Genomic DNA, 17,223 nt, shown 5'->3' on the forward strand with positions numbered 1-17,223 from the left:
TTGAATATTAAACTAACAATCAGAATCCCAGCATTTTAAAATGGGAGGTACCTGGAAGTTTAGAATCCCCGGCCCCACCCAAGATGGACCAGCAGCTACCTTTCCTCTGGGAGCTCAAGAGAAACACAGAATTATAAGTGCCATAGGCTGGACCTGTTTTCTTTACATCATCTGCATTTAAATAAGATCCCAGGTGAAATGGGAAAAGTGCTGGTCTCCTTCACTGTGCAAACATCTGCTTAACATGTGAGCATAAAGACCTAAGAGTTTAAATTCCTGCCCCAGATTACGTCCACAGAACCAGCTTTCTATAAAGTGCGTGAATAGGGGTTCACTATTTATGATTTTCAGTAAGGAGTGACTAGAGCCTGGGTAGCTGGATAATTTCTGCAGTGCGTTGGCTAAACTGACCAACAGCATTCTCACATTTTATTCTGCACTCTCTGGGGTGACGTGGGAGTGAAAAGCCACACAGACCTGACATGACAGCCCAGCCTTGGGAGGGGTTGAACTGAAATCAGAAGAGTAAATGGAAGACGATACCCAATTTAGGCAAGATGGAGCCTTGAAAAGGAAGCCAACAAGGAGATGGGGCAAAACGAGTCTTTTATTAGGCTCGTTCATAGTTTTACCAGCTTTCTGAGAATAATAATCACACATTTTACACATCACGACCGATGCATGCAACCAGATGTGACCTTTTTAAAAATGGGACGTGACTTAGGCAAAACTACAAGAAGGACAGAGTAGATGTGTATCTGCATTTTCTCGCTCTATGTTTCGACAGGCTCTGGTATCAGCTGAAGAATGAGAATCAAATAACAGGAAATGTGGCTCCTCGAAACTCTACTTGGAAAGGTTTGTCTACAATTGTAAGTTCTCATACTTCCTCCATTGTATGATCTATAGAACAGGGAAAATGCAGATGTAGGGCAACAGGGAATCTGCTTGTCTAAAGTTCTACGGAGCGGAGGGTCACACACCACACATCAGTGAAACGTCAAATACCTTTGCAGCTCTGATTAAATACTGAAGAATAGTTTTGGGAAGTTTAATGACAGACTTTGGCAAGGCTAAAATGGCCGACGCAAACTTCCCAATAGCTCTCTACAAAGAAGGACAAAGCAAGAGTGGTTAGTAGAAAAACACCAATGACTAAAAACTTAATACATGATGTCAGTATGAGTTCATCTCTACAGTTACATCAACTAGGTTAAAACGTGCCCATCCCTGAAGCTAGAATCAAATGTGCTCTGCTAAGAGGTTAGGAATAAGGAAAAGAGTTGTTGCATGTAATCCGTAAACATGGCGAGCGTGACCATGTTCTCTCCTTTGCTGAATGAGGAGTGATGGTTATAAGAAAAATAATTAGAGTCAAAAAACAAATGAGTCATTAGTATTTGACAAGCCAGCCGCACACATGCACACAGACGCCATCTTTAAGACAAAAATTCGGGTAGCGATGGGGCCATTGAGAAAGCATCAGAGCAGGGTGTCTCCACAAATAATTTAGTTCTTTAATTTCATTGGGAATACAGTAGTGGATGTAACCCTCCAGTTTGAGAAGACCTGGCCAGCAAAGGAGCCATGACTTTTTCATGGACACATCATGAGGCTTGATGGATATCACCCTCTATGTCTTGCGGTATAATAACTGAGAAATAACAGTCCTACCACATGACTCCTTCATAAAAGAAATATATATCAAACTTTTACCCTGCATGTAGTTCTACTGACCAGTCCTCATCTTTAACAAACATGGATTAGACATTCCCTGGATATACAATACTGGGCTGTTAAGCTATGTAACTAAGAATGATCTGCCAGTTTCTGAAAAAGAAAGGCAATTAAGCTGAAAAAAAAAATCAGAACTGTGCTAGCTATTTCTAGGTTTTCAATCAATTCTCAAACCTTTGGCAACACAAATGAAAAGGATTCTCAAGATTTGAAGTACCATTTAAGTGACCATTTGTTTCCAAAGAAAGCAAGAGCTTCATTTTTATGATTAGCTAGTTCACATATCAAAATATAAGTCCATTCAAGTGGTTTAAAGTGATACCAGACAAGTCTTCTTCACCTCGTACTTGTAACAGAAAAATAAAGTTCACCCAAGGAAGCTTTATTTTTTTTTAATAGCATCAGAAGATTTTTTTTGATGCAAGTGAATGAAGACCTGGTGGGAACAGTGTTCTTTGCAGTAATTATACTGATGCTGACAGCAAGCAGCATTAGAGTTTAATGAGGAATAAACAATTTCAGGTGGAAATCAAAAACATCTGGAAGCTGTGACACACATGAACACAGTGGCAGAAGTCTAGGCCTGCAATCAAGATCTGTCAGAAAGAAAAGCTCTTCAACAAGCAGAGGAGCTGGTTTTCCCATCTCCATAATTACCTGGAAAGCTGACCTCCTCGGAGGTTCTTCATCTTCCTTTTTTAATTCTTCCTCTTCCTCCTCTTCACTATCCGTTTCAAACAAGTAATAATCTCCACTCCTGACCACTAAGCAAAACAAAATATTTATTTATTTCTTGGAAGAGATATGAGGTCATTAAGGGCTTATTCATGAAATGCCCCCCCCCGCCCCCCAAAATACACAAACTCTCCACAAAAGACCACAGCAAGAGATGTTGGTAAAAAGGAAAAGACAAGAGATGAAGAGAACTCATTCTGGGCTAACACTACTTGGTGTTGGCGTGGTTGGGTCTACAGAGCGTGAGGCCTCGTCTACACTGTGTAAGAAAACTGGCCACTACTGGGTTCATCTGATAGTTTCTTCCTTCTTCAGTGTCAATTTTACACAAATGCTTCAGATCAACTCTGCAGCAACCCGTTTTGTTACCAAAATGGCCAAAATAATGGCTAGAAAACTGTTAAAAGAGTTTCACAGTTCAGACGATTTGGCAATTTGGGTCCTTTAGACGAGGCCAAAGTGAAGTGGAAGATTTGGTGTTGTCTGAAGGGGTTGAGTGTGTGGTAGAAATGCCAGTCAGGATGGTTCAGGACCAAGAATCAGCATCACCAACTTCCGCTTCACTTTCTACTGTGCAGACCTGGCTCCTCCACACGTGACACAGGGACATGACACATATGCCAAGACATTTGAAAGAGTTAAAAAAACAAATGAACCAACAAACAACCAACAACAACAGACACATTGCCATGAGGAGGAAATGGGCAGGTAACATGAAAAAAGAATACAACCGCAAAAACACCACTACCACACTCTGGCTGTTTCTACACATAGCATGGGACAGACTGAGGCAGGGCAGACAGGGTCCGTATGGTTTAGCACTATTGGCCTTCTGGTCAACCAGGAGGTCCGTTACCTATTGAAGTGTGAGGAGAACTGTACTGACCATAAGACTCAAAGCACAAACAGTACGGATTGCCCTTGTCTTGCCTGATATTTTCCCTGCAAGAACATATTGCTGTGTTAAAACTTAGGAGCAGAGAAAGTGGAAATGTCCAGAGACTTAAAGAAATTTGAGAATCCAATCTTTTATTCGTTTGAGCATTATTTTAAGTTGATCAGGGAAAAGAGACCCAGCATATACATTTCTGATGCTACGAGAACTGTACCATCATTGCAGGAAAAAATATGAATTATTTTCAAGTTATATTCAAGTTTTCGAATGCTGAGGTGTCTTTTGGATGACATCACATGATGTCTTTGGTTTTCTTTTGGATTCATATGTTGTAAGGTAATGGAAAACCTTGGCTTGTTTAAAATTAGTTGCTTGAATATCACTAAACATGGTCAAAAGGTAAATAATTTTGCCCATGATTTCAGACGTATCTGAAGCCTCCATCCATGAAGATGCAGAGTGAATGAATTGGGCCTTATATCCTTGAACAGAAGCACTGTAATTTGTTACTTGTATTTTGAAGAAAGAACTGGACCCAGAATACTGGGTCCAGGCCCGAGGGAATAAATGCAGTACAACATAAGGTAAGAATAAGCAAGAACAAACCAAAGTTACAGCATCACATTTGACAGTGGGGAAGACCATTAAAGTAATGCCTTCATGTAAGCTCAGACATTTGCAGGGAAGTTACATGGATTCTATGTCACATGGTCATTTGGTAAAAACAGAGTATCACAAGATTGAGCATTTTACCCTCATTATAGGCTCTAAAATCAACAATAGCTTAAATTGTATTCAATCATACCTTCTATGACTTTTACTCATGTGGACACAGGGGAACCCAAAAAAGTGTTAATCTCAAGCAGTCCCAACACTGATTTGATCCTTTAAAAAAAACTACAAATTTGTATGCGAGAAGAAGAATTCACACATTAAAAAAGGCAGCAAGTGTTTTAGGAAAGTCTCCTATTCTTTTATAGAATGTTACTGAAATAAAAGTAGGAAAACCACAGAAAATGTTTTCTTCAGTGCTAGCTGCTAATAAGAAGTAGAGAGAATCTTGCATCTGCATTGATTAGTTCAGAGTCAGCTCCTGCCTGCAGCCTGTGTCCATGAACATATCCTGGATACTGATGTTATTGCTGCTGCACTGAGTGTGGAAATGACTTTTAAAATCCTACTTCTTGTATCTTCAGAAAGCTGGACCTCGATTTCAGATATTTAACAACGGAGTGAGGCATGTCATTGTTTTAGGCAGTACTGAATTGGCACGGAGACACACTATCCTCAAACAGAAGGTATCATTGAACAGCAATAATGCGATCGTATGTGTGCACATAGGTATGGAAGTGGAAGGTTTGCCATCTACAGACTAGGTTAAGATCTTGACTGCTTGCCGGTAATATGAACAACATAGCGACATTATTGTATCATGGACAGACTCACAGGAGGGTGCACGCATTCTCATATTCCACACCTGCATGAAATATCTATTTAAAAGCCCAGGGGCTCAAGAGATCAAAATAAGGGCTTTTAATAAAGTGTTTCTGGTTCTAAAGATAAATTTTGGAACTCATCGTGGTCTAAAAAAATAATCCACATACTCGTTCCTTTCCTTTCCTCACAAGCTTGTAAAAGGAAACACGGTTTGCTGAAAAATTTTAACACCACAGTCAGAATCTGGTTCCAAACTATGAATTGCACACATTTCTGCATTATTGCACCAAGAGGTGGTGTAACAAGGCACGTTTAATTTAATACCGGTCTTTAAGAACTTGCTATAATGAGGGTGAAATGAATCAGAAAACTAAAGTCAATAACCTTCACGAGAAGTTCTTTAAATTATTACCAACTTGGAAGATGATTATCAAAGACCATATCCAATTCCTTCCAAAATGCAATGTTTAGATCAAGAAAAGGAAAGACCTCTATGATTGCAATGGGAATTTACCCCAGGTGAAAGAGAAAACTTTCAGTATGAAACAATTTTGAAATGGATAGGTCTGTCTAAACTAGCAAAAGGCCCTTTAAAAACAGAAAGATAGGCACAGTTTACTTGTGACTTGATAGAAATAGGCTTATAGTGTACTGCTTGTGACTGTTAGTAGGATGGACATGGCCAATGAACAATACATTAAAGAGTCACACAGAATTTCCACCTGAATCTTTGTCTTTTGACTTGGCAGCAAATGAAAAAAAAACACTTTAAAACTCATGGGTTTTTTTTTTTTTTCCTGCCATAAGGCTAGAAATTCAATATTTGGGATTAAATTTAATGACATCCAGGTATACTGAGCAAATTTTGTACAATACTTTCTGAAACTGGCTTGCTGATTAAAAAATATTAATTTCGGGGTGAGGGAAGCCAATGCCATATCTCAGTGAGGCCAAGAAATTAGGCATGGCAAAAGATTCCAATCAATTTGACTTTCTTGTGATTCTGAAGATCCTGCTAGTAGAGTCCCTCCCACCATCATGCGAGGTTGTGGGCCTTGGTGATAATTCCTGTCGGGTCACATTAGCCAGGCATAAAAGCCTGAAAATATTATAAGTAATGTGCATAATAATTAATAATTATTCTGTACTCTAACGGATATAAGGAAGGTGAGATCAAAATGGATCATTCTATTCTAAGACCATCCACTGGCCAACAGCGAGGGAGATTTCATACGGTAAGCAGAACAAATATAGCCACTGAGTTCCGTAATTCCTCATTCCTTTTATGATCTGGGGGGAAACACAGTTTTTCTCTGACTGTGACGCTCTGCTTTTCAAAACCTGTTGTCTGCCTTTGCTCTTAATTGGTCATGGCTGTTTGCTGGAGGCTGCGGCCTTGCCACATGCTGGGTTTTGGATTGGGAGTGTCATTTGAGAACCTTTAGAAACTGGGGAAGAGGCAGAGTGAGAAAGTGAATGCATTTTAAGTCATTCTGATCTTTATATTCGATAAATTGCTTTAAAAAACGTACATGCAAATAAAATCAAAGCTCTGGGGGTGAGGGGAGGAGATACTCATTGGCATCCAAGCCCAGTGCCTTACAAAGAGGGTCACAGACTCTTTGAATTTAATGATTATTCTCCCAGGAGGAGCCAAAACTCATTTTTAATAAGGGTTTTCAGCCATAAAATAAATACCCATCAGCAGAACTCTAGACCTCAGAATCCGATAAAATGGTAGCAGTTCATCTTCCCTTTCTGAGCCCACAAATGGTGCTCGGGAGTGTGTCAGCCATATGCTGGGCCTTTTTCAGCCAGCATGGTAACCCCGCTGGGTTTCTCGGGAAGATTCCATCTCCGGGGCCCAGGGACCCATTCACATCACCATTTTCCTACACTCTGACCCCCTATCAAGTCACAAGGATCAAACCATGCATGGAACACACAGGTCATGGGGACGCCTGAATTCTGGTCAAGGATATAAGGGTTAGAATCGATGAAATCGTAAGAGGATCGAGAAAACCTACTGGAAGCATGATCAACCCAAGGCCGCCACCACTGCTTTTTTTTGCCCTTGGCTTTCTGTTTGTCTGCTTCTCCTAAAATAAAATATGTCCAAATATTAATTCTTAGGAAGTGAGAAAACAATTTTGAAAACCACGCTTTAACAACTCAACTGTCAAAATCTAGACAAGTCATAAAAGTACATCAGAGGTCAGGGAAAGGAACCATATTGAGTCTGAAATGTTTATACACATGAGAAAGTTGATTTCACAAGGCAAGTACTAAGTGTTCTAGGAACATTATGCCACATTTTCACTTTCTTTTTAGTACTGCAGGGCATATAAAGAAACATAAAAAAGAAAGGAATATCTCTCAAAAAGGCATCTCACACTGAATTTTCCATTGAATTAACAGAAAAGAAGCATCACCTAAATTTTATGACAATTTAGTGGCAAATAATTTCTAAAAATGCCTATATTTCAATAATCAGAAATTTCCTTGTGATTATTTTAAAGCACGGTTAGAAAAATATAAATTTATTGGGAATTAATAGATGTTATGCACTGGAAAATACCATGCACTATTTCTCCATTCCCTTCAAACAGAAAAGCATGCAAGCATTTATAAGAAGACCTTTCAAACTTAATGATATAACAAATCCATAATCCAATATAATAAGTATATATTTCATTTTCAGTTTCATTGGAACAGACAGTAATTAAAGGATATCTTATCTACCATTATTCAGATGCCACATAAAATATGCATAGATACTTAATATTTGTTTAGAATTTATAGAAATTAAAAACAATAACAGTAGTCTGTCTCTGAAATACCTTCCCTAAAGGAAGAAATTAAGCAAATCCATGCTCATTTTCTTCAAAAAACTCATCTCTGCGAAACAAACACTAGGTGAGGGGTTGATTAAAGTGGTTTTCCTGAAGAGGAGTTACTTGTAAAATTATGGAGTCATTAAATATGTCCTTAATGAAACAAATACATGTATCCCTTTCACAACCGGAAGATAAAACTTGCTAAATTCAAAAAAATTTGATAATCCTGGCAGAATAAGAATAATGTTATGTAACAGCCCTCCCCATATTCATGCTATCATTCAATGCTAAGCTACTTGAACAAGAGGGAAATGTCTTGACATACTTTCGTCATCCTCTTCAGAGAGTTTTTGGATGTCTTGGCCTTCCCCCGATTCCTGGGTCAAGCTCAGCATCCTCTCCTTACCCTTTTTGTATTTCTGTTGCCTGGCTTTGATGCGATCCATCCTGGAAAATAGAACAGCCACAGCAATGCCAAGAACACGTCCAGAGTAATCACACAGTTGGTTTGCGTTTAAACCTGTATGGATGGGACTTATGATTTTTTTTTTTTTTTTAATCAGCAACACATACCTGCTTGGGGATGTCTGTATGTGTGTACACAGACACAACCATATTACTTGGCTTTGTGTAGACGCTCATCTCACTAAGATGATCACAATTATGCGAAGGTTTGATATGCAATACTTGATGTCCACTTATGCCTCGTACCATAGCCATTTTGAACACAGTAAAGGATGAAATGTGAATCCTTTATCCTCCCAGGATTTGCAATTTTAAAAAATTAGGAACTGTCTAGCTCATGCAGTTGTGAAGAGCCAATGAAAAGGGGTGAAAGGGTGAGAACTCTTTTGTAAAAAGCAAGTTGCTCTGTGGATATTCATAAATACTCTCTGAGACCGCATGACTCTTCTCTATTTCAAATCTAATCTCTGATCAGTTCTGGAAAAATGGTTTAGTGTGTCTTTGATTATTGAGTCAGTGCCGTTTATTTTGTCTGCTTATTCAGGAAGTCTGACTCTTCAGAAACTATAATGTTGACCGGACCCGTCCTCTTGCGGTGTTCCATTTCTTAATTTAGCTTCTTAAAATTCTGCTCAGGTTTTTAAGCGAAGTGCCATTTCTGCTTCCTGTGGCTTAAACAACACTTTTAGCTTCTCTTTTGCAATGATTATTACCTTCATTCTTTTACATCCTGACTTTCTGTCACCTAAGAGGATGTATTCTTAAATGGAAAAACTCAGTGAAGTAAATGATAGTAAACAGGTCTTCCTAATGGGTAAATAGGAACTCATTCTACATGTGGGTCCACATTTGTTGCTTGTCTAAGCCTGATGTAGATAACTAGAAGCAACAATGGCAACAGTTATACCATAACTGCTTATATACTAGTTTATATACTTCATATCTTTGATTCTGGAAATAACCATGCTATGGGATAGTGTAATTTATGCTAGAAAACATTTCTAAGTGGGGTGGGGGAAGAGCTGGGAAATGAGGCCAGAACGGAATGAGGGGGTCTCAGCAAACCTGGGGAATTTTCCCTGAGTGTGGGAGGGTGGTGATGGAGTTTCTGCTTTTCTGGAGAACATGGGTAGGTATGGAATTCTGTGGTCATCCGTTCCTAAACCCAGCCCCTAAATGAAGTGCTACCTACCAATCCTTACAAGTTACATTTACTGCTAAAAATTTCACTCTAAGAAAATTTGTTTCAAGGGCTTTTTGAAAAATAATCTAATTAAATTCAAAAAGAAATTCTCAAATCTCCTGTTAAGTCAGTCCATTACTTGATTTATCCAGAACATGACAGTAGAAAGAAAGGTCTTGAACTGCATCCACGGAGACAGGGGCTGTATTTTTAGGACTGCTTCTAGGTTGTTGTGGATTGAAAGTCATCTAATGTCATGCATCATCAGTTTCTTCCCAGAAAGACTGTTATTATAATATCTTTAGAGATCCTTCCAATGCCAAATCTCTGCATGTATTCTCTTAATTCGTAGATAGAATGAACATTTACTCCAGTTGAATGGGACCGGGAAAGACCCTGTCTCATTCATGAGCTCATTTAATCTTTATAAAAGCCCAGGCAGAACTGTGAGCCCTAACTTAAATCAGAAGGCTGAAATTCAGAGAATTGGAATGACTTGCTCAGGGTTCAAGAGTAAGCAGCTGAACCAAGACTTGACATTGGTCTTGTCCAACATGGCGCCCCTTTCCACGACATTGCACCTTTCTTTCTTTTCAACTACTTCCATTTTTAGTCCAGTGAGCAAAAGCTATTGCCCTGACACTGAGCACATACCCAGAAGCTCCTTAACACGGTGGGTTTTTTAGGGCTATTGAGGCTCCCTGGGAGGTGAGAGCCAGCTGAACAGGACCAGACAAACCCCAATTATAAGGAAAGAAGGACAGTAAAACCAAGCTTCCTTACTGCCTCTTCAGCTGATCCATTGACTTTTTCTCTTCCTCAATTCTTGCCTTTACAGCCTTGACAATTGTGGCCTGGAAAAGTTCAGCCCCTCTAGAGAAAAATAGGAAGTAGAGAACAAATTAGTGTTTCTGTCCTTGTTACTTACCTTCCCCTGAAAATGATTATCAAGGGTTAGAAAACATTTCTTTCTGGTCCATTGACTAGAGTCTCCTGGCTGGGAGTGGGAGTCCCAAGACCCCGTGTAGGAGCCCATTCTCACTGGATGAAGAAGGCACAGCCTTTCCTGGGAGGGAGTGGGCTGCTCACAACCACAAGAGGTCATCAAAACAAACAAACAAACAAAAAATGGTTTGTGTTTTCTAAGACATTAAAAAGGATGCACCCCTTTAAACCTGTCCCACAGAACCTTACATCTCAGCAAAGTATTGTTCACCTGACCTTATTATAGTTGTCCCATGAGGGACCATTGGCAAGGAGGAGTGAGTTCGGATTAGTTTTCTACTCAGTGAGCAGGAAAGGATCTGGAGTGAGTTGGGCTTCCCTACGGAAAAAATGCAAAACTGGAGTTCAAGCTCCATCACTGAGATGTTCAGATTCCTGCCTCTTTGCTTTTCTTCCTCCTATCCTTCCATTCCCTTCTGTTTGTTCTCACTTTTCAAGCCAATTTTAGAGTCCCCATTGATCTATCTCATCAGCCTCTCTTAATGTCTTCAAGTCTGGTCCATTGTCATCTGGTTATATCCGCTTGGTAAATCCCAAGTGGATAGGAACCCAGTGGTGTGCCCACTCTTTTCTAGACTGTGGTCAGGGGTGCAGAAAAGGTGTGGCCAACATGTTATCTGCTGACCCTTCATAGGCTCTGGAAATTCTTCTCTGTACTGACTATTTAAAACTCCTTACACTTTTCTCAAATCTAGAATTTTGTCAAAGGTTTTTTTACTCCCAGTAAATAACCTTGTCTCCCACTTCTTGGAGAGAAAAAAGTCATGAGGCAACAGTTTGCTCAGCTGCCTACCATCTATCCCATGGACACCATTTCCTGCAGTGACAGTGGGAAAGGTGACATCCTCACCTGGGCTCTGACCCCTCCCCCATACAGTCTGAGAGGCTCCATCCTGCCCTTTCTTTCTCTCTTTCTGCATTCTCAGCCTTCCCACTGCTACCAAATCCTCCTCCGAAGTATGCAAACATGCTCACATCTTGCTATCTTAGGAAAAAAATAACATGTCCACTGCACAGTTTTCTATGTATAGTCTCCATCACTATCCCTGCACGAGTGTCTCACAGCCGCTGTCTCCAAAACTTTCCGCTTAACCTCAGCTCATCGGTGTTGGGCTCTGATCCCCCAATGTGTTGAGGTCACTGCTTTCAATGCTCAGTTTTCAGTCTTGTGTTTGTATGTCCTGTCTGCTGGACTTCCGCCTTGAAGCAACCTTCCTCAGGCTCCTAAGGCACCATGCTCTTCCAGCTTTCCTTCTTCTTTGCTGGCTCAGAGTTTCTAGTCTTCTCTGTCCATCTTTTAAAAGTGGATGCTCCCCAGGGTCCTCTGCTCATTCACACTTTCTCTCCAACCACTCATCTGCTCTAAATCTACTTGTGTCATGATGACACTCAAGTCTATTTCCACCTGCAGACCTGTCATCCTGGCCATCCCCTGGACTCACCATGGGTTTAGTTTCCCGAGCCCACGAGCCCTACAACTCCCTGGTTGTGGTCAGTGTCCTCCCAGCCTAGAACTTCTTGGTTTCTTTACATTTGGGATTGGCACCACCAATGGCTTCAACCAAAATCCTTTCCATAACACCTTCTACCCTCCTTTCCTCTCCACCTCCCTTCTTTCCTTTCCTCTCCACCTCCCTTCTTTCCAATAAACTTTCCAGTTGTGCCAGTTTTACTCTTAAATGTCTTCCTAGTTTACCTCCTCCTGGTCTGAGCCACTGTCTTGGTCCTGGATCATTAGAGTAGTCACCTAACCTGTCCTGTGTCCTCCACAGTCCAGGCAGGGTGGGCTTCTGAAACACAGCTGTAACCCTGGCTTCTTCTTATCTCTGGGATTACTTCTAAAGTCATAAACATGGTTTATAAGGCCCCTGATAAGCAGACTGCTCCCTATCTCTCCAGCTAATTTTTCATCACTTACTATCTTCACCTTCAAATTTCTGTGTTTAGCCACACTGAACTTCTCAGGGTTTCTTCATTAAAACCTCCCCTGGTAATTTCACTTGGGCTGTGTCCCCTGCCTCCCGCCTTTAATTCTTGTTCATCCCTCAGGTTGCAGCTTAGAATGGAAGGCTGCCTCGGTTCCTGCCCCTTGCAGGTGTTTATGTACCTTGATATAATTCCCACAGCTTTCTGAAGGTCCCCTACCATCACGGTAGTTGCACAGCATGGTGACTGCTTGTTGATATGTCCCTCTTCCCACCAGCTTTCTGAGGGCAGGACCAAGCAGCCACCTTCTTGTTACACAGTAGGCAAAGAGCTTATCATTGAATGAAGGAAGGTCTATTCTTTGGAAATTCTGTTTATTTTTAAGACATGGCTTTCTTTTCTTTTTTTTTTTTTAAGGATTTTATTTATTTATTTGACAGACAGAGATCACAAGCAGGCAGACAAGCAGGCGGGGGGGGGGGTGGCGGAAAGGGGGAAGGAGGCTCCCCGCTAAGCAGAGAGCCCGATGCAGGGCTCAATCCCAGGACCCTGGGATCATGACCTGATTAAGGCAGAGGCTTAAACCACTGAGCCACCCAGGCGCCCCCAAGACATGGCTTTTCTTTTGCAGGCAAGAGTTGTGCTCTAAACCAAAGCTATTGGTTTCCATAATATGAGGAATATGTTTTCTAAATAACTATCACAACTCCTAGGAAAAGACGCTGGCTTACTATTATGTCCTGGATATCTAAGGACCAAAACTGCTCAGAAGAAGGCAAAAAGACACATTTATCAGCACAAATACCAGCTGTTATATGAGTTAATAAAATTATTAGGACAAGATAGCATGGACAAATCCCCAAAAGAAAGAAAAAGAAATAAAAAAGGACAAGACATTGTGCTCTAACGAAACTGATGTCCTGCATGTTAGAAAAACCATTATAATGGTAAATTCCTGGGTCATTTATTGTACATAAAATGAAGTCATTGTTCCTATGTATAGTGAGGGCCTAGGGTATCCCAAAACTCCTCAGATTAAATGTAAGTCCCCCACTGAAAATTCTTTCTACCGGGCTCCAAGTTAGTTAACAAAGGCCAGGAGTCGCTCCTCTATTAATGGACTTCTGCAATAAACATTTTGTTTATCCTGGCAGAGGAAAAGAAGAGTCTTTAGGAACACTGGCAGTATAAACAAAAGTGTGTTAGTCTAAACCACAAATCAAAATGATGGATTTTGGGGGAAATTTCATATGATACAAGCCGATGTTTATCCGACTATTTAACACCACAGATCGGATGGGATCTACTGAGGCCAGTGTTTCTGAGACGGGCAGGGCAGGTTAGGGTACTACAACCTGACCTCAATGGCCAGTTTCTTCCCAGTCTTTCCCCTGAAACCTATAAGATCGGGGTAAAATTGAAAAACGGGTGGGTAGGGATTAAGAAGAAGATGGTAGTAAAGGAATAGAACCAGTGGCCCAGAGGAAAAAAATCAGATCATTGGGGAACAAAGATCGAAAGGATGGAAAGGATAAGAGAAGATAGACCAGGGAGTTTAGAATGAGCCTGGAGTATCACACTCAACTGAGTCTATCAGACTCAACCTGAGGTCTGAAAAATAATACATAATTGTGTGTTTCTCTATTTTCTGGAGTGTCTTCTAAACACAGAGTCAGAGAAGAAGAGTGTGGACTAATCTCTAGACCAACATGGCCTGTGGTTATTGCTTTGGCTGAGGCCGGAATGACCTGCTTCTAGTGAGTGGTCTGTGCGCTGAGGGCTCTAGACGACCCATCTGTCTTTGACTTTCCATAGGATCCCAGATCCTTGTAAGTGTAACTTGGCTCCACAGACTTTCTTGTTTATTTTAGGTTTTAAAGGCCTTGTGCTAAACCCTTCTTGGACTGGTTTTCCTAGAAGGAATTTCTTAGTTTCTTAGGAGTTTTCCAGGCAAGCTCAGGCAACAGCACTGCACAATGTTACTTCCAGACAGATTTTTTAAGAGAAACCACTCAATTCCACGGCCTGACCTACCTTGAGGCCAGGATCTGTGAAGCTTTTATATCAGCTACAACATGTAGGAAATAGTAACTCATGAAAACTCTTCTCTGCAGCAGAAGGAAGGCAAAACATATGCTGTCCCAAATAATTCCTGCTTCACCACTGGGTAGTTTGCATGAGGAATCATCATCAGCTAGGGTAAAAATGTAGGAAAAAAAATTAAAATTAACATCCATTTTCATTGTTATTTTATAATATCTGTGGTATGATCAGGCTTGGGCAATCCCACAGGCATAGAAGCAAATTCCTGATGCATGGGTACATTTATTTATAAGCAAAGATACAGGTTTCAAATCCAATATCAACCTTGACTTATAAGATTGACCACAAATGACCTTGTGGCACAGGAGGGTCTCTTTGCCAGGGATGGTTCCTGAGTGCTTCTCTCAGTGGAAGAAAGCTCTCTTTCTTCCTGAAGAAGGGCCATGGAGAAATAATGTCTGTATGTCCCAATGCCAAAGACAATGCTCCAATATAAACAAACAAACAAAAACAAAAAACAAAACTACCTCTTCTGGGAATGGTGATCCGGGCTAATCAGAAGTATAGTCTATTAGAAGAAAAGGTATCAACAGACATCTTATCCTAAATCAGAACAAATACCCAGTTACTGTTCATTGTGGGCAAAGCATAGCCTGGATTGGAAGCTACAGTGAGGAGAATGTCATGGTCAAGTTGTCCCCATTCTGGGCACCATGGAGGACCAAGCACGATATTGTCCCAGGTTGTGGTGCAAGAGGTAGAGGGAGGGAAATGGAAACTTCTGGAGCTGCAGAGACCCTGAAGGTCCTCCCAGTTGTTTTTCTGAGTCTGAAGCTTCCTGAGCTTCCTGAGGAGAGAAGGACCTGAAAGCCAGAGGAACTCTGACAACCCAGGATTCTAGTGGCAACCACCACAGGCCTATGGCTTTCTGTAACTCTTCCTAATGTAACTCAAAGGAGTTTGGGGAGTTATACTGGGCCACACACAGTCTCCAGACCAGCCCAGAGCCTGAGAAGTTTCCAGAGGGTGATCAAAGTTGTCTGGAGTAGAAGCACTTCCTTATGGACAATAGATTTGTAATGAACTATAGTCCTGTTGCCTTCATCTAGAGGTTGAATTCGCTGTCACTGTTTTCTCTTTATGTGCTTTGGCCCAATTTTAAAATTAGAACAATACATCTGTCCTTCCTTCTCTGTCCTTCCACTTTCAGATTTGCTTTGCATACTTACGCATTTTATAGCCTTTGACGGTGCAGGCCAGGCTGAAAGCTTGGATCAACCAGCAACTATTTTGAACCAATTTTTCAATGTATCCGCATGCTCCTATCTGAAAAACAAATGGGAGTGGCAAATTGTGAAACTCTGAGCCCAGAAAAAGAGGCTGATGCTTTGTGATCCTAGTCTGTGTAAGAATTCACAAAGTCTCCATGCCAACAGGTCTAGGAGGCACCTCAAATATCAGTCACCATAGGATAACACATTTGATGCTTTGGAAGCACCATGATTTCCTGGGGGAGAATAAACCCCATGAGTAAAGGGAGATCTTTAGTGTGATGATTTCAGCACTTAGAAGTACCCATCTTTTCATAGAGAAAATCATGGACTCCTGTAGGAACAAGCCAATTCTGATATCAAATGGGTGAACAATGACCCCCCTCACCCCAGAACTTTGATTTTGGTACAGTTATTTTCTTACACAATTGGACAAATTAAACTTATGCTGTTTGCCAGGAGATCATCACAAACACTAGTTGTATGGCATAGTTCTTAGAATAGGAAAAGAGCTTGCGTTTTGAGGCTCTTTTGGCCAATTCTCTGGGCAAAGGAATATAATTCATTGATTGGCATGCCATTGTCTCTCCCATAACAAAGATTTATGTTAAGTTCACATGCTGAGGGGGAAGAAGTTTAAACAGACAACCATTGCAAGCTAATACATAAAGGTGATGGCCGAACTATGTGTATTTCCTGGGAACATATGAGGTAGGAGGATATACTTGGAAGTTGTTCCCAAGGTGAAAGTTATTCAGTCTGAGTTCCTGCACCTATTCGAACATGCTCTTCACATGACCATCTCTGCCCTACATGGCCATGCCTTTGTTTGGGTTCTCTATGTTAGGCATGTCCTCCTCTCTTTGTCTCTCTGAACACCCTTGAGTCTGGTTTTCAAGTCTCCGATCAGTTCAAATGGCATCACCTCCAGAAAGTCTATTCCCAGTTTATTCAGGCAAGGTATGAGGCACTCCTTTTTTGTTTTGGTTTCCTAAAATGTTGTGATAATTAGATTTTATGGACCACATTCTAATTACTAATAAGTAGGCATGACTTCCCTCTTAGAACATGAGTTCCTTAGGGTAGAAACTGCAGGCAATACTATATCTAGTTCTTGGAGACAAAAATAGTGCCTAGCAAGTCTATGATATAGGTTTACAGGATCAAAGAATGAATGAACAAATGGACTTTGTAGCCATACGTTTCCAGGATTGGTTATAGGAATCAGCCTCTGGCAACAGATCCCTCACCATCAGACTGGCCATTGATGAAATGGTGTTCTTTTGTTCTCTCTGTCCAAGAACTTTCAATACTACCCTCAATATAAATAAATATTGGGGGGAGGGTAAAATTGCTGCATAAGAATCACTTTTACTATCAACTGATCTTAGACAGAATTTCAATGTCTTAGACAAAATAAATGACTCAAATACATATTCATGGTGACACAGACTTGGCTCTTGAGGACCTCTAAACACAGAAATACACGTGCAAAAAGAAAAAAAAAATTAAATGCCTGCATGGTAGACTTGCTAGGTGAGCTCATCTTTCAGTAACCAGGAAGGTGAGAAGCAGGAAGCTGTTAGCTCAGGGCTCATTCTAATGCACTCTCAGTAACCGGGAGCAGCAGGCACAAGGATTAACTTTGATGTAGGGCCAGCAAGAGATGTATGAACTCCTTCAGCTCAT

At 40.8% G+C, this 17,223-nt stretch overlaps 1 protein-coding gene across 2 annotated transcripts in view; it reads right to left on the minus strand.

Annotated features, from left to right (window-relative positions):
* The window catches only part of PIEZO2 (piezo type mechanosensitive ion channel component 2), a 456,415-nt gene that overhangs the window by 57,354 nt on the left and 381,838 nt on the right, over window positions 1-17,223 (minus strand). Inside the window, exons 29-35 of one of the 2 annotated variants that reach the window (XM_044243417.1) lie at window positions 15,493-15,589; window positions 14,255-14,414; window positions 10,073-10,162; window positions 7,967-8,088; window positions 6,832-6,903; window positions 2,395-2,501; window positions 1,009-1,107 (exon numbers count right to left, since the gene is read on the minus strand). In XM_044243417.1, the coding sequence (XP_044099352.1) occupies window positions 1,009-1,107; window positions 2,395-2,501; window positions 6,832-6,903; window positions 7,967-8,088; window positions 10,073-10,162; window positions 14,255-14,414; window positions 15,493-15,589 (747 nt within the window). The remainder of the gene's footprint in view (window positions 1-1,008; window positions 1,108-2,394; window positions 2,502-6,831; window positions 6,904-7,966; window positions 8,089-10,072; window positions 10,163-14,254; window positions 14,415-15,492; window positions 15,590-17,223) is intronic. The other variant, XM_044243416.1, reaches the window with a different exon arrangement.

This window comes from Neovison vison, chromosome 3 (assembly GCF_020171115.1).
Source record: "Neovison vison isolate M4711 chromosome 3, ASM_NN_V1, whole genome shotgun sequence".
NCBI lineage: Eukaryota > Metazoa > Chordata > Mammalia > Carnivora > Mustelidae > Neogale > Neogale vison.